This window comes from Lissotriton vulgaris, chromosome 10 (assembly GCF_964263255.1).
Source record: "Lissotriton vulgaris chromosome 10, aLisVul1.2, whole genome shotgun sequence".
Classification (NCBI taxonomy): domain Eukaryota; kingdom Metazoa; phylum Chordata; class Amphibia; order Caudata; family Salamandridae; genus Lissotriton; species Lissotriton vulgaris.
The window spans coordinates 113675838-113696911 of NC_141698.1; the positions used below are offsets into that span (position 1 = coordinate 113675838).

At 42.9% G+C, this 21074-nt stretch overlaps 1 protein-coding gene across 2 annotated transcripts in view; it reads right to left on the reverse strand.

Moving 5' to 3' along the window:
- The window catches only part of CPSF4 (cleavage and polyadenylation specific factor 4), a 96216-nt gene that overhangs the window by 64691 nt on the left and 10451 nt on the right, over window positions 1–21074 (reverse strand). For both annotated transcript variants that reach the window (XM_086940643.1, XM_086940644.1), the window contains exon 2: window positions 472–522. In XM_086940643.1, the coding sequence (XP_086796769.1) occupies window positions 472–522 (51 nt within the window). The remainder of the gene's footprint in view (window positions 1–471; window positions 523–21074) is intronic.

A 21074-nucleotide genomic window follows, 5' to 3' on the forward strand; every position in this document is an offset into this window, starting at 1 on the left:
CATCAAGTGAATGCTGGAAGAGTTGGTGTATTGAATGGAATCGTAATCCTATGAAAACTGATGCAATTAACATTTCAAAGTTTTAAGCGGAGGTGAGTTTGGCATATACAACAATCAAGTGTTACAATTCAGCTACTTCTGTAACTAACCTGCAAATGAAAACCTATCAAGACACTGATTTCAGGTAAATCCAAAGCTGCATATAGTTCATGTCTGAAAACTTTAAGAGAAATCGATGGAGTTCAGACCATTTTTGGGGACAGCAACTCCCAAGCCCTTATGCTTTAGTCTTATCGAGAATGAAGGGGAGAAAGGCAAGAGGGAAGATAACAGAGGCCAGATCCAATATTTACATAATTTAAACTTTGATGAAAAAGTTACATTTTCCTGTATGCAATGCATTTTTAAATCAAGCACTTGGTAAACATATGTAGAACATTCTCTAAAGCAGGGTGTTCTGTGGTTTCTTACCTTTTGTACATGCTGCTTTTAAGAAGAATTCACAGACTGCAGCTCCCGATTCTGTGGAAGAAGTAAATCCATGTTAGCTACTTTTTTGATTATCAAAATCAGTCTGTTTAGTCTTTCCCATTTGGTAGGCCCCATCTGCTCCTAAAGACAATAACATGTAATCCTTTCACCGGGCATTTCTCCCAATTATACTTCAAAGTTACATTTTTCACGTCCCAAGTTCCAACCTCGAAACCGAAAAAGCAAAACTGCAACGCCTATTCCCCCATCTTAAAACCTGGTAGACCCTCTGCCCATGTCTGTACTGCTGAAAAAGTATGTGCCCATTCAGTTATTTTTATTATCTCAATTTTCCTTAACCCAGGCCATAGCCAGTCAAAATCACAGAAAAGTAGATGTGAATGTCCTTATCTGCGTAAGTCAAAGAGCTACCTATCTTAAAGATGCATGGCTGAATGGATCATATGGTCTCGACAGGAAGCTCAAATTGGGTTTAAGATATGCTGCCTGCTTTAACAAGCTTAGTTTCGAAAAGCTTCTAAATATTTCAAATATAATATCCAGAAATAATGGTGGCTAGGGCTCATGGGTCAGCTATCTTAAAATTATATGTGATGCCTTCAATATTTTATTATGGGGGCAGGCATTTGAGGTACACACCTACCTTTCTGGAGTTACTCTAGAGCATACTGAATACATTAAAGATTACTGTGTTAAAAAGGAATCTGAAAACTCAATTTGATACGCATTCCGTTGATTCTTCTTTAGTTTGTTTCTCTTGTCCAGAATCTCGGTACGGTCCTGTAGGACTATGCCATACTTACTGAAAATAGTGGTCAGTTTCAACCATAGCTACAGCAGGTCTTTATCTGCTTGACCAGGCATTATCTCAGTTGTATTTTGCAATATTCCTAACCATCAAACTTAAAGGATTAATCTTTTAACCACCGATATTTCAGCAATATGGCAAAACCATTCCACCTTTTACAGATTTCTGCAAGAGTTCTTTAACCATGTGGGTTTAAATGTAAGATTATATTATATATCCAAAAACACACATATACATACACACACACACACATACTTATATTTACTGACTAAAAAAACCCAGATTATAATGAAGTTAGGTTTATCATTGGGTGGAACACCTCAGAGTAAAATTAAAAACATCACATTCACATTAAAAAAGCAGTCAAAATAATATTATGGTTACGAATTTAACCACTGAGGTTTAGGTCAGGAGCCCAGTCTAAAACTTGCACAACAGTAAGGCAAACCGTCACACACAAAGCAAATGCAATGCTTATGGCCTCACTGTTATAAATCCTCTTTCAAATGAAATTAAATACCGCATTACTCTTACCACTTCGACAGAGAACTAGGACTGTAGAATCATTAATTAGTTCAATTATATTTTTGTTCAATAACATTTCGCATTTCGGTTTTATTTATCGCTATAAATATTGTCATAACCACTGCATTTTGCCTGTGAGGTGGACTGTGCTCCTAAGCAGAGCCTGCAAATTTCCGTGGATTTTTGCTTTTAATTTGGAAACATAACTAAACTATAACTGTGTTGTTAGGCGAAATTCTGAGATTTTTTAGAAAACAAACACGGAGGAGTTACAACCAACGCAAACCACAACTTCACCAAAATCAGTTTTTTTCTTCTTCAGTGAATGTTTGATCATATACAACATCCAAGCCTCAGATTATCAAATGTGCCCAACTCTCCGTTGGGGGACAACACCTGCAGGCATGGGATCTGCCATGGGGGTCTTGCTGCTGGCCCCAACGTCTAACAAATCCCTGCTCCCAACAATCTGTGGGCGGGCAATACCCTTAGCACACTGCCTTTGCCTGTGTGAAGTGGGGATTTGCTACAGGTCTGGCCTCTAACTAGCCCAGAGCCCGACACACTTCAGGTGGCCAAATCCTACTGCGCACAACTTTCAGCCTTGTGCAGCATGGTTGGACACAAGGGATTACCTCCAGCCAGCCAATGCCCCTAACCCCAGCTAGAAGCCATCACTCGAAGAGCACAGCTTTAGCTCTGAGCACCAGGGTTTGCTCCAGGGTCTGTTTCTGGTTAGACCTGCGATCATGGCTCTGAAGAGAGCCTACTCATATCATGTAGAGGGATGCCTTATGGAGCTGTACCGCCGCCAGGTCCAGCCCACACCCCACCATGTGCACGCAATGTGTGACCATGCAGTCTACTGAGCAGAAGTACTCTAAATACTTTATTCCTTTTCATTTTCTTACAGGACTCGCATATCCTACACTAGATTCCTGAACCTTAGAGTGTTGGCAGATCCCAGTAAGGGTCCATGATCCAAGAATCCAGCATAAGATTTGATTATTCCATGATAAAAACATTTTTGTTCATTTTTATTTTGTTTACACAAGATCACTCACTACGCCCAGACACATCAAAGCCACTGCCCATTTGTCTGGATGAACATTAACAAGTTTAGACGTAACCACTAACGGAAGGAGATGATGGACGGAGCGCTGAAACGTTTCAGACACTCACCACCAGTCACAGGTCTGGGTTGAATCCATCATCGCTCTTTAGCTCACTTCACCGCCCCAGTTAAGACCCAGCCATATACAAATCAGTCTTGACCCTGTCCCTCATGGGAACAGCCCAGCCCAACCTGCCAAGCCAGGTCTTCCCTGGACCAGAAACAAGCATCCTGGGACTGGTTTCAGGGTAACACCCCTCATCAGGCAGGCTCCGTATACATCCAATCAAACACAAGTGTGAATTTGGCACAAATATATTACAGATGTGCCATTGTATATCTGGGAGAGTGCTCCAACCACGCTGTCACCTCAACTACCTATTCGGTGGCTACGTTTAAGAATCAATAGAATCTATGAGATTAGGAGACTATGTATGTAGTATTACGACTGGACCAGCCATGAAGAAGTCTGCTGCAACATTGTCAGCACAAACAAAACAGGTGTTGGCGAGGGTGAAGTTTGTCAACAAGATATGAAAAAAAGAACATAGCAGATATCACGATCTCAATTTGTAATTTACGGAGTGCTCGGAGACTGTTTATCATTCTTTTGGATCTTCCAGTAGGGAAAGACTTGGTGGCTCCCCCCCCTCCTAGAGCACTTGACAATTAAAAATGTTGCATCTTGTCAAACATGATATTCCTTATATTGTGGTAGTGTGCACCTGTGTTCCCAGCCACCACCAGACTTCATTACGAAATATTCTTAAGGATAAGTAAAAGAAGCATTAAGAGATCTTACTATGACACGTTGATGGTTTATGTCATATTGGAAAGGGAACCAAAGAAGAACTCAAACAGAATACTGAGTTACTGAAAGGGGACATGAAACAAAGATTACAGACTCAAGGACATAGAAACTGTTTATCTCAGAGTTTCAAAGTTTCATACACCAGGAACAGATCAGTCACAAAACCCAGTTTCCATGCTCACGATTTACTGGAACATCAACCATACAGCCAGATTAAATGGACAGCTTATAGGTACTGTTCATGCCTTCAACGCTATGTTCTCTGTGCTGAGAGCAAGACCACTAGTGCACTGCGCTACAATAAATACCTGCTGCAACCACCCAGGGTTCCCCATACATCACTCCACACCAAGCCATCCCCATCCCCAAGCCAGCAGAGAAATTGCTACAGCTAAGGCACCAGTGACAGATCTATGAGGTTAGTGCAACTTTGATGTAATGAAGAGCTGAGAAGGCTGTAACCTCAACCATATGGCCACAGTAGAGATTGGGAATGGTTGCCTTTGGGCTCACAGCTTCTGAAGCACTAATACTCATAGGTGGAAAGCTGAGGCCTTGCCGTTTGCACTAATCCCCCATCATCCAAGTGCATTGCTGCTCAGACACCAGAGGGCCTGATCCCATAGCCTGAAACTGTGCCAGATAACCAGAGAGGTCATCAATGATCTTACAACCATGTAACATTATGCTCCGGGTGAGGTTAGAGGTGCATCAGATCCAAGGTTTAGAAAATAGAGGCCACTGGGAAGATGCCAGACACTGGGAAAGGTTTGTATACATGAATGCCTGTGTGTAATGGTGCCCGTTAGCCTAAGTGTTGAGCATGTCAGCCTGTTTCTGCTATCCATATTCCTATGAAAATCTGAAATGAAACGGACATAGTTCTGCACCCACTATCTAATCCGATGCTTGGCCAGGCCAGAATAATTGCTAATTCAACGGAGCAGTAACACAGGGAGCCAAGGGTCTGGGAAAGGCCTCTATCCTAAAATGGAAGAGTTCTTTTATCACAAAAAAGAGTGAGAGGTTGCATATGGCTTTCACATAACCTTCCATATAACTGTTACACTACAAAATGCGAAAGCCCAGGAAATTATTGATGACCATCTGTGGTACCAAATCCCATAGGGATATTAATAATATTAAGAAAAGAAACTCACCCACCAAATTGTGGTATACTTCATAAATCACATTTTTTCTCACCCTGGTAGGACAAGCTCACCCAGCTGGGCCCGACCCAGTCTGAGAGCTCTTAAATATTCAATATTCTGGCAAATTAAGGGGTACAGCTAAATGTAATGGTATGGGTCCCCACTGAATAAAACTATTTAGGGTATAACCATTTTTAGACTTCGCTGGACCCCCGGATTTATCCAGAAAATGTAATATTTAAGAGCTCTTAGACTAGGTTGACCCCACTCAGGTGGCATTGTCCTACCAAGGTGAGAAAAAACACCAAAATTGTAGCATGCTACAATATTGTGGGTTCAGTGTTTTTTCTTATTATTGATATCCCTGTAGGATTTAGTACCACAGGTAATCAATAAGTTCCTGGGATTTAGCATTTTGCGGTGTAACCGTCTGAAATGGAATCATCAGGGCTGGTCTCTTGACCGGACCTTGGCCTATGTTTCAAACCATGGGGTTACTATCCTACCAGTAGCCCCAATTCTCAAGGGAAGTGGGTGAATGACACCACTCTAATTCTCCTTCCTATCAACTCATACTTCAATTTCGAGTTGTAGAAGGAAATGCATTGATTACTGAAAGGAAGCAGGAAGATCAGTCTGTGCCTGCTCATCCCCTCCTTGTGCAGTGTCCCAAAATCACATCAGCAAAAGGACATGGACTAAACTGTCACCATCCAGAGACAGGAGCATCAGTGCAAATGCTTACCTGCCTCAGACAACCAAACATCCTTTGAACAGTTTCTTGCTAAATGCAGCAAGCAGAGCTCACTCTCACGTGTCACTACTATCGCTCACCTGACTGATCTTATGCTCAGTGGAGACAGCCCTTCTCAGACATCAGAACTTTCCCTCACTTGATGCAGAACGTGTCCCTAACTCCCACCGATTACAGCCAGCAGAGCTATGCATTCCTCCACTGGTCTATCCCTGTACAGCATACCTGATTGTCTATACAGAAACACACTCTACTTAGGAATCACTGCACGCCTCCTTAAGAGACTTCAGACAATACAAAACACAGCAGCAAGACTCATTCTCAACTTCCCCAGAAGGACCCACATCACACCCCTCCTCAGGATACTCACTGGCTTCCAATACAGAAGAGATGGCAGTTCAAGATGCTGACCTACGCTTATAAAGCCCTGCACAGCAAAGGAACATCATACTTCAACAAACAACTGGCCTTCCACCAACCGACCAGATCCCTCTGATCTGCCTCCCTCTTCTTTGCAGACACCCCCTGGTCCGCTGAACCAACAGCGAAGGACCTTTTATTTTTCTCAACTGGCAGCCAGGACATGTAACAAACTTTCCCTGCACCTCAGGACCGCTCTAGCAATTTAGGAAAGAACTGCACACCTGGATGTTCTCATGAAAACCACCATACAACAGCCAAAATCTCCAGCACCTAGAGACCATCACGGGTGATTTGCCACGCTTTATAAATGTCTTATTGTACAATGATCGGTATTCCTGTCTGACTATCCATCCATCCATCCATTCATCACAGCTCTTTTGAGTTATCCCCTACAGAACAAAACTGCCATAGCTCATTGTTGGAGGACTGTAAAAACCAACTCCTTAGAGCACCATGCAGGGATATGTACAATATAATTTACAGAAATGAGAGAAGATATTGTTTTTTAGGTCTCGCCTACGCAGCGCACGTGCGCTGCTTAGGAGGAGACCTTTAGAAATAGACTCGGTTTTGAGGCTAAAAACGTGCAAGCAGTGCATTACTTTGAATGGCAACGCGTGCACATTTGGCGATTCCCTTGCGGGAGCAAGCTTTGAAACCATCGGTTAGTAATTAACAGATGGTTTCAAAGCTCGCTCCTGCAAGAGAAACAGGCGGAGGCCCCCCATTTCTCTCCCCTCCCCCTGCCGCCTCCTCGTCAAATGCTGTTTTTTTACTTTCAGCGCGAGGCGCATACGCTTGTTAATTTTTTCCACCCACTGTTCTGTCTGCCATTTGGGGAGAAGGCAGGAACTTTTTTGCAGCTTAAGAAAAAAAAAAAGGAATAGAGTTTGGCTTTTGCTGTGCCTTTTAATTCACATTTGCTTTCCTTGCACACCTTGCCAGATCTCTCCGTCTCTTGTCCCTTCCTATGTTGTTTGTTCTTTTTTCCACTTTTATTGTATGTTTTTTTCTTAAGTTTTGGACATGCTTTTCTCGACCGCCATTTGTAACTGCATTAATCGAGTTAATTTAATTTTCGTACAGGACTTATTCTTACGACTGTTTGAGTGAACAGTACCACAAGTGGACGCTATCGGCTCCCAGCCACGTGGCGGCTCTTAAGTTTCAAGCATCCACGGTTTAATAACCCACCTAGTCCAGATTTTACCTCTGCATTCTGCATTCTGGGACTAGTAGTTGTCTATGGAAAAGTCTAAAACAAGGTCTATAGGATTAAAAACAAATGTATGGGCAATTTATGCATAGTCATGCAAACCTCAGAGGTCTGCACTGCACACCTGTTTACATATTTCGAAACCCCTTTGGGTCCTGTTCCTTGGGTGGTGTTTATCTTCCCCAGTAGGCATCACGTCACTAACCGGGCCACTTGCAACAAGTGTCTAGGGTTCCAGTTTTACCGTGGGCCTCTGATAAAGATTAAAAGTTTGTAACACATGCCGCACAGTTGGAAAGGTTCCCACCCACAGCTATTGGAGTGGCAAGTGCCAGCCTGCTGTGCACATGTCTGGCCCCTGGCCCTCGCTGCCGCACAATACAGGAAGTAAGGTTCTCGAAGGCCTGGCACGCTTTTGCTACCAGAGACTGGTTCTCCTGTTGCAGAATTAGTCCACCCACCCAATGCCTGGCCTCCACCAAGCTCGTCACTTTCTCTTCATCCGCAGCCTTGCTCCTCCTTCCCCCCCACTGCCCAGCACCTCGCCTCTCCCTTCTTTTCCAAACTGCTTACTAATGCTCCCTCCCTCTCTAACCCAGCACTGCTTCTTCGCTCCTCTTACCTGCCTAACCGAGCTGGGAAGATTAGATTCCTCCCCAGCCCTTCCCTCCACCTCACAGCCATTTGAAGGAATTATGGAGTATGGACAATAACTATCTAGGAGTGCCAATTACAAATTTAGCCTTCAGAATTGTTTATAAATTACATAAACATAGAAGACAGGCTGATATGAAGCTCACACATGAAGAAGAAAGACTAAAATTGCAGATAAATCTTCGTTGTATTAAATCTGTAACACTGTCGGGTGTGTTTCAGCTCTCATGAATATTGAATTTTAATTATATATTTTATAGACACAAGAGGAGAGGCAGCTGAAACTTTTTTTCTGGTAGAGTTGTTTATGTTTACATATCAGGGTGTAAAAAGTTGTATTGCAGAGACGGGACCCTTGGAACTTTACGATTTGTTTTCTTTAACTTTGTGAAGTTTGCAAACTTGCTACACGCTTGGAGAAAACTGGCGAGTCCGTTCCGGGGTCAGCAAAATGTTAGGGCAAACTTTTCTGGCTGCTCCACACAGTGCAAAGTTTCACTAATGCCTCCCCCACAAAGCGATACCCCATACATGTGCCAAAAAGCTTAAGGCAGGGCGACTGCAATTATGCAGGGGAGGCCAAACTAAGTATGCAGCACGGTTGAGTAAATTATGCAGCAAGAAAAAGGAAATTATGCTGCTCATTTTGTGGTAGTATTACTTCATTCGTTTTTCATTTTACAATTTTTAGAAATTAGCATCAGAAAGTCAACCTTTGCAAATGGCCTTCCACTGCATATCAACACGTCACTTTATCTTTAGTAACTTTTGGACAGTTTGATCTAGAAACAATGTTTTTAGTAAAATCTGCAGAATATGCAGCAGACTATGATTATGTGGGTCAAATCTATAATTGTGCAAAAACTTTGCACCTGCACAATCGCATTATGACAATGGCACTGGTGTGAGGCAAAGACTTGCTGCTCCCAAAAGCAAAGGTCAGTTGCTTACCCACCGCCCCTACTCTCGCCACCCTGCTAGTATAGTCCCAGTACCTGGGGCTGATCTACCTATTCATATAGCGGGCTGCAGCATCCTAGTACAAGCATTGCCATAGTCAATAGGTCTCGCCTTTGGGACCTTATAAGTGTTCATTGGTACAAAAAAGAGATGGTCACAGTGGAAATTATTCACAATGTATCAACAACCAATACATGGTCAATGGAAATAGAAAAACCACAACCCCAAAAAGCTAATATGATAAATGACTGTGATGTAATCAATTGTACACGGATTGTCAATAGATCAAGGGTTCACAAGATAAACTGTATATCACATTCGGCATTTTTGGTAAACCAGGTGCATATAACGTGAAGTGACAAGTGCGAAATTGGGATCAGTGCAAGTGGTGTGCAAAGGGAAGGTGGTGCATGTATATACATCAACATTCAGTGGTGAAAACCTATCCTGCCAGGTTTCTGGCAAACATGATCAATGCGAAAACATAAACAACAGATGCAGTTATTAATTCACTGTCATCCAGGTTTGATGTAGAAGGAAAGAAAAAGTCGACGTTTCGACCCCCTATAGGGACCAGCAAACTGAGCGTCTTGGAGATGGGGTCTTCATAAGGATCAAGAGGGGTGGGGGGGGCACGGGGGGGGGGAGGGGGAGGGGGAGGGGGAGGGGGCACCTGCAACAGCAAGATTCCTTCGTGCTGGAAATTGTAGATATGGGCCTACAAGGCTCGGTTTATAATTATCCGTGTACTGGGTATCATAGGATCAAAGTGGTCTATGGTGGTGGATATAGCAGTAGCGAAGGCGCAAGGTTCAAATGTAACCTATGGCAAAGGGAAGCATTGATGCATCTGACAGCTAATCTGTCAGGTGCATCGACGCGTGCCTGAGCCATAGGTTACGTTTGAACCTTGCGGAGACAGATACAATGCAAACTGTAATAATTCTGTGATGATGCTGAACGGCAGATTTCATTTTTAGAAAAATATGCTGCAGCCAAACCAAATGGCAAGGGTGACGGGCCGAGGCGCACCTCGTCTGGAATTATTAAACCAAAATGGGCAGCTAATATTGATTATATCAATTGATTACTGCTGAGGACCAAGTAATCTGATCAACTGACATCCTTGCCGAGTTTTCCTGCTACTGTGAGAACTTTTGTACCTCCACAAATGATAAATGTTAAGAGGACATACACCATTACTTAAAATTAGTCACACTTGTCTGGCCAGAGGGAGTAGAAAGAGAAATACTATGCTTCCAGATTGCTGAATATATATTAAAAAAATTTTTTAAAAGACAGTGAGGGACTTAACTAATGGCAAAGCAAGAGGTAGCGATGGCCCAGTAGGCATGTTTTATAAGGAATATATTAACCTGTTGACCCCACATTTATTAGAAATTCATGGAGAAGCAATTCAAAAAGGTGAACTCCACCACACGGTAAGGGAAGCGGTTGTAATGACACTGCTCAAACCGGAGAAGCCTTCTCAAGACTGCGGCTCATATAAGCCTTTGTCCTATATAAATACTAACAACAAAATACTAGTGAAGAGCCTATAACTAGACCAGTGTTTCCCAAACTGTGAGACGCGACCTAATGGTGGAGCACGAGCTGATTTTTGGGGAGTTGGACAAGTCTAAGCAATATATAAAGATGCCTTTAAATTCTGTTGATCTGGTCACATTTGCAGTGCCATTTGCAGTGCTTCAACAACAAAGGTTGAAAATCTGTACCGCGCACTACTTTCTCTGTTCCGTACCGGCTGCCACACACTAAGCGTTCAGGACGATTACCGGGAATCTTTCACCAGCTGCAGCGAGACGCTCGATCGAGCCCAACGCGCAGGCGCGCTCTCACAGCTCCTGCGGCTCGCGTCTCTCGCGTCCTCCGCCATCATCGAAGAACCCCGCAGCAGTTAGTAGATGCGGGGAGGGAAGGAAACATTCCCACAACGCCCAAAACACTTCCCCTGGGGAGAGGATACACGGAAGTTCGGCGGGACGGCGCTGTAAGGGCTAGTTAGCCTGCGAGCCTGGGGGAAGACGAATCTTGGCGAACCTTGGCTGCAGACCCCGCAGGCGTTGGAGGTAAAGGCGCCAATAAAGAGCTCAAATACGATTATTGATTCAGTAGCCGGGCAGAAGGAGGGCCCTGGCAAATCTGTGTACCCAGGCGCTGATTGGACTACACAGTAAGGCTTTGTGGAACATTGGATCCTGACATGTGGTTTTGAGTGTGTGTGAAGGCAGACCGAGGAACAGAGGTAAGTGGGGTGTAGTCTATCCAAGTTCTACCCGTAATTTAAATACGGGAAAATTGTAAGTTTGGTCCCCCAATACAAAAAAGCTAAGCCTGGTGAAAAGGAGTTGCTCTCCCCCGTAACAGCGGGAGTGGAAGGAAATACTATCATTCCAGGCCTTATCAGTGCTAACCCGAGACCGGAGAAGGAATATAAATTAATAAAAATGGCACCGGCTAAAACAAGAGGCCGTAAAAACTTAAAAACGGGGAAAAAGCCAGAGAATAAGTCCTCGGAGTCCGGGGATGATAATGAGACAGGTATTCCGGATGCAGTGCTAAGTGAGCCAACAAGAAAAAAGAAACAAGCCTTAAGAGTTACTCAATCCTTGTCACTAACACCTTCATCCGTGAAGCTAAAAGGAACAAGCAATGACTCGTCAGTATCAAACCCAATTAAAGTCTTTCTGGAAAATCACTTTAAGGGGAAGGATGTAATCAGTAAAGAGCCAAATACTGTCATAGATATAGACATAAACTCTGAGTCCAGGAGCGACGATGTCTTAGCCTCCCTGAATCAGTCCACCCTTAATTTGTCAGGAGTACTGCTGAACCCACGTTTGTCGTCTTCACCTAGATTATTCCAGCAGTCACTTGAAGGGGATTTAGAGGACGAAGGAGATGACGTATCCATTCATGCTAATGGTCTAAGCGCAAATGTTCTAAATGGAACTATGAAGCAACCTAAGGAAAATGTGGACGTGAATGTACATGTGAGCTGCTCCCTTGATCTAGGAAATGAACATCTAGGAAAGGAACATTTGCAATCACCACTGCATGGGCTTGAGGTTACAGGAGCCTCAAGCACCTCTATGCTTGAGGTTATGTGGATCCTCCAAAAAACCCTGCAAGGCTTGCTAGAGGTTTCCATTGTAAATAACGATCTTTTAAAAATTCAGGGGGACCAGTCTAAAGCTATCTTGGGTGAGCTGACCCAAATTAGAGGTTTAATGCCAGCCCTGGCTAGGCCAATAAATGGAAGCCAGGTGGGGGACGGCAGTAATAAGGCGGAGGAAGATGTGCTAGGGCCCCAAACTTAATGCAAGAGGAACCATCAGTATATATATCTAGGCAGCCAATGATTGTGAAAAAATGGGGGGGAAATGAGATATCATACGGGTAGATTCCCGAGAAGGGAGGCTACTCGTATAAAAAGTTGCCTAGGAAAAAACCCTACCAGGATCTTGAGTAGAGGGAAAGGAGAAACAAAGGAAGTAGGAGGTAACAAGGGGGTAAAAACTCAGATCAAAAGTGAATAATGTAAAGCCACAAAGGGAACAGAAAGAACAATGGAACAGTTCAGTAAAACCAAAGCCTAATAAAAGTGGGGTGGCTCCTATAACAAGGGAGTTAGAGGTTATAGAGGAGGAAAGTATGAAAAAGGAAGCCGTCAGGATCTCGAGAAACGCCAAGGTGCAGCAGGGCCGCGATTGATGACAACAAAAGGAACCAAATGTCTATGAAAAGGGAAGCTACCTCGGGGTCAGGCAAACAGGCTCTAACGATTTATGGATTTTCCTAAAACCCGAAAATGGTGGTAAAGGGGGGAAAAAAGCTAGGAAACTATATCCACTAAATCGATCTCAGCTTTTATACACAATGGGTAAATGTGCAAGTCTTAGGAGTATTGGTACATCGGACCTCAAAGAAGTAGGTTTTGTTGCAAGCAGCACAGGAGAAGAGGCGACTAAAGTCCTCTTTCATTCTGCTTGGGTGAAAGAAGCGGTGGAAAAAGCGAAAAATGAGTTACAAAAGGAGGGGATAAGACTGGTAAGGAAGGAGGAAATACAGGGACAGTACTTCCTGACAAACCATGCTGGTCTAGGGTTACGGCAGATAAGATTAATTAATTCGAACTGGAATAATAAGGAGAATATTGCAATCACTGTAACTGACTGTGAAGCTGCAGGGTATGGGGAAGGTATATATGCTAGAAATAGATATGAAGTCCTAGCACCCCTAGAATCTAGGGAGTACGATGAGGAGGGATCTCTAAGCGAAATCGATTAGGAGAATGGGTCGTCACACAGCCTTTCAATTCTATCATGGAATATAAATGGCTACAAGAAAATATCGGCACAGATCGAGTTCGATAAAATTATAAAGAGTAATGACATTATGTGCCTTCAGGAGACATGGCTGTGTGACGATACCCTAAACTCCTTGGTTATGGAAGGATTTGCCCAACACTCTAAAGCAGCAAAGAAAAATAATCTGGGGAGGCCTACAGGGGGTCAATTAACGCTAATCTCCACACAGATAGTCAGGAGGGTTGAAAGGTTAACACTACTTAGTGATTGGGCACTAGGTTGCAGAATCTTATTGCAGAAGGCAGATCCCAGATATGAGGGAATATGCATTATAAATGTGTATATACAGAAGGGAAAGGCCCACGAATATAAGGAGAATTTGGGTAAACTGAAAGAAGATCTGGAGTCAACTAGTGCCAAGCATCTGAAGGATTTAGTACTAGTAGTAGGTGATTTTAACCATAGATTGGACCCCAAAAAGGTAGATAGTTGGCACAAAGAATTGCTAGAAGCATATAACATTGAAGCTGCACTCTTTCCAAGGGGGGAGCTCTCACAGCAGGATGAGTCACTTAGTCAGCTAATGGGGTCCTTGGGCATGGTATGTGCAAATGGTAGATTTCAGCAAGACCAGCCCGCGGGAAAGACTTTTGTGAGGGGCCAGCAACCTTGCCCAATAGACTATATGTTCTGTCAGGCCTGGTGCTTTAATCAAATAAGAAATTTTGAGGTGGCGAAAACGACAGGTAGTGACCATTTCCCTTTGAAGTTAGAAATACGCATCCCGAAATGTAAACGTAGAGAGAGAGTTCTACAGGTCCATGTGGATTACCCCAAACGATTAACAACCTGTATATCAGACGAACAGATAGAAAAGCTTGGGCTAATTCAACAATCAATCCCAACTGAAGAAATTCAATCTAATGCAGAAATCCTGTGGTTTGAATTGCCCATAGGTAAGCTGGCAGATTCTCTCAAGAAGGAATTCAAGGTAAAAAAAGTCAGGCCTGAGCAGCTATGTAGTTAATAAAAATAGGAAACCCTAGTTTGACGAAGAATGCAGGGTAGCTAAGGCCCTGAAAAGACAGAAGGAGAGAAGAGTAAGGGCCACGTTTAAAGTGGACCTATATCAAACACTTCAGCAACTAAGGTTAAAGTATAAAACATTAATTCAGAATAAAAAAAGAAGGTATGAAGAGAAATGTTGGGCAAATATGTTGGAGGTGATTGAATCCAAGAGGGTTCTGGAAATTAGTCCAAGAGAGTTTGGGCGGTAAAGCCGGTTCCCTCGCTTGTAAGGTCCCGGAAGATGATTGGGTAGGCTATCTGGAAGAAATCTATGGAAGATGGCCGACACAACCAATACCGGGAACCTTAGGTTGGCCACGGATGAGGGATGAGATAAAGGACCACTTTACCCCAAGGTATATAACGGAGATTATAGCTAGTTTGAACCTTACACATGCCGCAGGACCAGATAACCTCCCAGCAGTGATAATTAAAATGAGGCCTGAATGGTGGGCAGAGTTCTTTGCAAAGATGTTCCTGGTAATCCTGGATACGGGAATCATCCCAGAAAGTTGGAAGGGTGCAATTATTAGGCCTATTCATAAAAAGGGTAGCCACACAATACCGAAAAATTATAGGCTTATAAACCTCCTCGATATAGGGGAAAAAGTCTTTGCAAAAGTAATTTTAAATTTATTAAAAGATTGGGCAGAGGAAAACCAAACCATCCCCCCGGAACAGGGTGGGTTTAAAGCCGGCCACTCTACTATCGACCATTGTTTTGCTCTTTGGGCCATAGCACGGAAGTCAATGGAATCGCGGGGTAGGTTGTTCTGTTGTTTCGTTGACTTCCGTGCAGCCTTTGATCTAGTGGACCGGGAGCTGCTGTGGGAGGCCCTCATTAGTCAGGGAATTCCTAATGATATACTGCGGCTGCTTCAAATGCTCCACACTAAAAACTGGGCACAGATAATTTTAGACATAGATGGTAGTCTATCAGGGAAAATAGAAATTGGAAATGGTCTGCGTCAGGGATGTGTATTAGCTCCCCTATTGTTCTCTTTGTTCCTAGCAGACCTACCATCAATGTTGGGGAACACAACTGGGGCAAGCCCGAAACTAAATGGCAAGCAGATAGCATGCCTACTCTACGCCGACGATCTGGTGATTATGGACCAGACCGAGGTTGGCTTGCAAAGAAAATTAAATGCTTTCAATGACTACTGCTTAAGAAAAAAACTTGTGATAAATATGGATAAGACCAAAACATTGAGCTTTGGCCGGAGGAAAACTGAGTTCTCATGGTGGATTGGGTCAGAAAAAGTGCAATCAGTATCAGAGTATAGATACTTGGGGTTATGGTTCCAGCAGAATTTGAAATGGAATACCCACTTAGAGGCATCTAAAGTAAGAACCTCTGCATCGATTAGCGGTCTGAAATTGTTTAACAAAGCCTATGGTGCTATGACCGACAAACCAGTACTAAAAGCCTATGCTGCTATTGTACCCCCACAATACTTGTATGGTGCTGAACTGTTGTTCCTAAGTGGTAAGGAAAACTGGGATGTGGAAGAAGGCAAAAACCTAAAAAAAGTTATTTACGCTCCCCCGGTCAGCAATGGTTCAGGCAGTAAGACTGGAACTAGGCCTGACTTCATGGGGTATACAAGTTGGTATGGCCCTTTTGCGCTATTGGCAACGCCTAGAAATAGGCGCAATTACCAAAATATCTCAATGAGGCAAAAATGCAATACAGGACAGCGAACTAAAATGGGCAAGAGAGACCAGGGGGAAAGTAACAAAGCTATGCTTGAAGATGAGAGTTAATGTGTGCCCTACTGTCTCCGTGGCTAATATTGATAAAAAGTTACTCAGGTCAACGGGAAAGGAAATATCGCATGCACAGGACAAAATCTATCTTGCAAGTAAAACCTCGACCAGTTTTATGATTGATGCATGGAATAATGTTTATTGCTTCCCCTACATAGATAAGTTACCGGACCGTCAATTACGAAATGAGGTTCTGAGGGCTAGAATTAGGGTTAACCCTTGTTATATGAACAACTCGGTAAAGCGGGCCATGATCAATGAGGAGGGAAGCTGTACTTGCTCTTTAGGGTCCAAATGTGATATGCTGCATATCTTATTTGATTGTCTGAAGTTTTTGGACTTGCGTATCAAATTTTTAAAACCAATTCTTATGAAATATGAGATTAAAACTAGGACCCAGGCTGTGACACTGATGACAGAAATGTCCCACTTAGATATTGCTGTGGCAATGGGGAAATATATGCAAAAAGTGAAGGCAGTTTTATATCTTTTAAACGAGTTTTAATAATTAGTATTTTTAAAATATGTTTTTAGGGCGTCAGTGTGTAATGAAATGTTTTATTTAACTTTTTGGATGAACTTTTTATCGATATGTATTGTTTGTGGACCAACGGTCCAAATAAACGTGAAATAAACTTGACTTGACTTGAACAACAAAGGTCAAATGTCAAGCTATGTCTTCTAACAAATTGCTGCTTAATCTTTTACCATGGGTTTGGTGTTTACTTTTCTTACTCTGACTGCATAGCAAGAGGAGTTTTTAAAGCAAATTATGTAACAATCTTAGGATGTTGTTTTTTTTTTGCAACACACAACCAAATGTAAATACCTGTAAATTAACTGTATGGCATTCAGCAGTTAGAAAACCCAAATGAAGTAAATTGTTTCGTAATTCTTAAGTGTGCTAGAAACCAATTTAAATCAGTGATACACAAATTATAAACCTTAACAGAAACCACATATTCACACATTATCATTTGAGTGCTGTATGCTATATAGTTTAATCAGTAAAGCTATGTGTCTGTGTAAAGTTAGCGGCCATCCAGGGGAAAATGTGCTCTCTGTAAATGACCGTGGGCTACCACATGAACCTTTAGTTACATTAAAAACTCACCCCATCTCATGTCCATTAAAAGTAGGTGGGTCATGAAACTTTGCTGTGGTTCTAAAATGTTTGGGAAGCACCGAGGTAGACAGTGTGCTGCACAATTTGGTCCTACCAAAACAATACAGGTTAATACCGAAGCATTCAACGGCAGATGTTGTCTGCACTTTATTTGCAAACCTACACCAGATGAATCCGGAAATGAAGGCAGTGGGTCTTTTCTTGGATGCAGCTAAGAAACTCGACTCTGTGAATGGCCCTATTTGCTGACAGTCCTCTGCAGGATGGGGTTGGAACAGGTGATGCCGAAATAGATAGTGCTGCTCTATACACAGAGCCAGTAGCACACAAAAAGACAACAATCATTTATTGATCCCCATATCCCTCATTATTTTTGCAATACCGTTGGAACAGTTGGTTTGTTGGCTGAGGGAAACGCACAGCCAAAGAGGCTTCCATTTTGTGGCATTAAAAATACTAGAGACCCTGACGCCAACTCAGAACCCATAATTACAAAGATTATCCGATTCAGAAGGTGGTTGGGACGGACTATAAACTAGGCCAAATAGCTGAAGATGCCACTTACATATAATAAGGCAATGCAGAGCCTACATTACCCCCTGAAATGGCAAGAAGAGACACGTAAATATCTATGCATCCACATCCATGAAGATATGGACGCAATTGAGGGAAACTATGGGGAACCATAAAAAAAGATTGAGGCCAAAATAGCCAGGTGGATTAAATTGCCTAGAAGAATGGCAGGTCGACCCTGTACGTGAACGACGCCTTGGTCTATCTGCGCTGTCCGTCCCGATCACTTCCATTACTACTCAATACATTGGGGCGGCGTCTGGTTTACGTATTAATAAACAAAAATTTTAACTGTTTCCGATAGGACAGGCAGGGGTTGATTCCCAGTCCTTGGAGCTATAACTCCCGTGGGAACTGGATTCCGTGAGATATCTTGGGATCCGAGTGACCAGAGACAAAGAAACCTTCTATGACTTACAATAGGGCAGGATAATAACGGGCCTCCAGGGGAGTATAAAATTCGGGAACACCCTAAACTTATCCCTTATGCGGAAAAATCGCCTTGATTAAAATGGTGGTGTTACCCAGGTGTCTGAACACAATGCAGGGATCTTTTTATGAAATATCACACAGGGTATTCAGGGACTTGGATAGGCTTCTCATCCAGCTGTTATGGAACGGTAAGAGGTGCAGGGTAAGCTTGGAGGTGATAAAGACAATGGGACAAAAGGGGTCTTGAAATTCCAGACCTAGAGTTATATTATCTAGCATCCCAATTGCAACATGCAATGGCGTGGCTGGATCAGATCCCTCCCGGGAACGTGCCCGGTTAGAGGGTTCCTATGGTAGGAAACAGCTGGGTGCGCTGCTCTGGACAGCCAAGACGCGAGGAGAGGATTATCCCCTGTAAATCAGGCTCATGGGCACCGTTTGGGATCAAACAATCAGACGGCTGATCAAAAGGGTACCCTACGCACCAGAGGCGGATATCTGGGTCATGCTCAGTTTTCTCAAATAGAGCACGATATGTCTGTTGAAAAATGGAAGCAGGAGGGCTGTCTGATGTTTTCTGACCTTTACCCAGAGAATAGGTTCATTACCTACCAAGACGCACTCACCACGTTTGAACTAAGTAACAGGCAATTTTTACAATATGCTAAAATAGCAGCTACGGCTTGCCACCCTTGGCCAATGTTCCCGGAACCCCTGAGCCTACACGAACACTGGTCCTTATAATTGCGATGGAGGGTGGGCGAAAACTTGGTACTCACTTATACAGGGCACTTAGAAGAAGATAAAACGAATAAGCGCCTGAAAATCGAGGAAAAATGTCAAGAGCTCAGTGCACACATGATATTGTCAATAGACTGGAGGGAAGATTCACGAAAACATCTGCAAAGTTTCGATCTGTAATAGATTTAAACAAATACAATACAATATTGTACATATGACCTATCTTTCGCCTAAACGGTTGCATGCCATCAATCCATCTAGAGACCCCAAATGCCCTTGTTGCTAGTATACCCAAGCCGATTTTACCCATGTGGTTTGGCATGGCCAAGTAATACAAGGTGTTTGGGCAGAGATTCTGGAACAACTGAATAGAATCACGGGTCGGGCAGTTGCCCTAGAGATACACACGTCTTCTTGGCTTGATCCCCAAATATCCCAAACGTAAAACAACTAGACGGTTTGTGGTATTGGGTCTTACGGTAGCCAAGAGAAGAATGTCAATCCACTGGTTGACCCCACAGGGTCTTCAGCTGGACAAATGGAAGAAAGATCTCAAAGAATGGGCAATGGTTGAAGAAAACCACATGAGATAGACCAGATGGGATGATAAGCTCCCAAATGTGTTGCTGGTGTGGGGGGCAATGATACAAGAGATAGAAGGTCCAGGAGAGTCAACATCTCATGCCCCAATTGTCCCAGGGGAGGAAGAACATCTCAATGCGACAGTTATTCAGAGTCAGAACAAGAAGTAACAGACGCAATAGATTTGGGTTAAGGATATCATTTAGCAGGGGTTTAAAAGAGTTCTTAAGTTCATTAAACACTGTACTCGAATTGAAAACTGGTATCACTGAGGACAAAAAGAAGAAAGACAAAATGACAGGAAGACTGTATACATAAGTCTTCCAATTTTTGTACCGGTTGATCCACGCTGTAATACAATGTATAAATTGTGTCCTGCTTGTTATAATGAATAATAAAGAAATGTTAAAAAAACAACGGCAGGTCGCATTGCACAAATAAAATGGTAGTTCTCCTGCAATTACTCTATCTTTTTCAAAACATTCCTGCTCAGTTAACACACATTTTTTAATTGACAGCATTCTTCCTTAGTTAAATTAAATAGGCTAACAAACCGGTACTTAGGAGTTGGAAGGTATTAACGAGACCATTCGATCAGAAAGACTTTGCAGCACCACACTTTGAAGTATATTATCTTACTGCCCAAGCACATTTTGCCACTCATTGGTTCCAGAACAGCAGACAAGTACCCCATCAAAACTTAAGAGTTGGGATAGGAATCACTTAACAGCCCCACAAACGCAATATTGAAACACCCAGTAAGACCTCAAAATTCAGGTTGCAAATTGTCAAATATAGTCCATGTCATAACTAGCACGCCTGAGCAAGGTAGACAAAATATAACCACCAAGTACAAAACGAGTACGAAATCCCAAATTGGCTATTACTAACGAACCAATGATGATATTGAATTTACACAATAGACTACTTACTACCCTGGGAGGCTTGTACTGAGTGTGACTATGTCTCACTGAGTGAATATTCACAAACGGGCCATTCTCAAAACTGGATGTGTTCCTATACCATAGGTTGATGTAATCAGTCAAGGAGGAATTCCCCTCATACCCGCTAGATCCAGGGGAATAGAAATTGCTTACATTTGGTTACCACTGGCCTTGTCCCTAATAGGATTACTTGCCATGATGTATAATATAATTACAAAAGACAGTGCCAAAAGTGACGCACACTTCCAGAGAGAACCGAGCTTGCACCTGGAAAACTCCATTGAAAGATAAACAGAGATACTGCTGCTGTCGGATGAAATAAGTGTCAATATTTGGTTGACATAGGCTAACACATTATAAATACTTACACCGACTGTATTAAACCAGTGAAAATGTACAAAGTATAGGGGCAGGGTGAATACTAACTGCGAGAGATGTGCAGCCGGAATGCTAACTTTATAGAGATAGCTTGGGGTTTCATACATTAAACGAGATCACGAACTTAGCACTACAGGTTGATGCTTTGACTGCATTGTTGGGGTGTGTGGAAAAAGTGCCAAAATTGTAGGCATTGTGCCATTACTATGAAAAGAATGCGC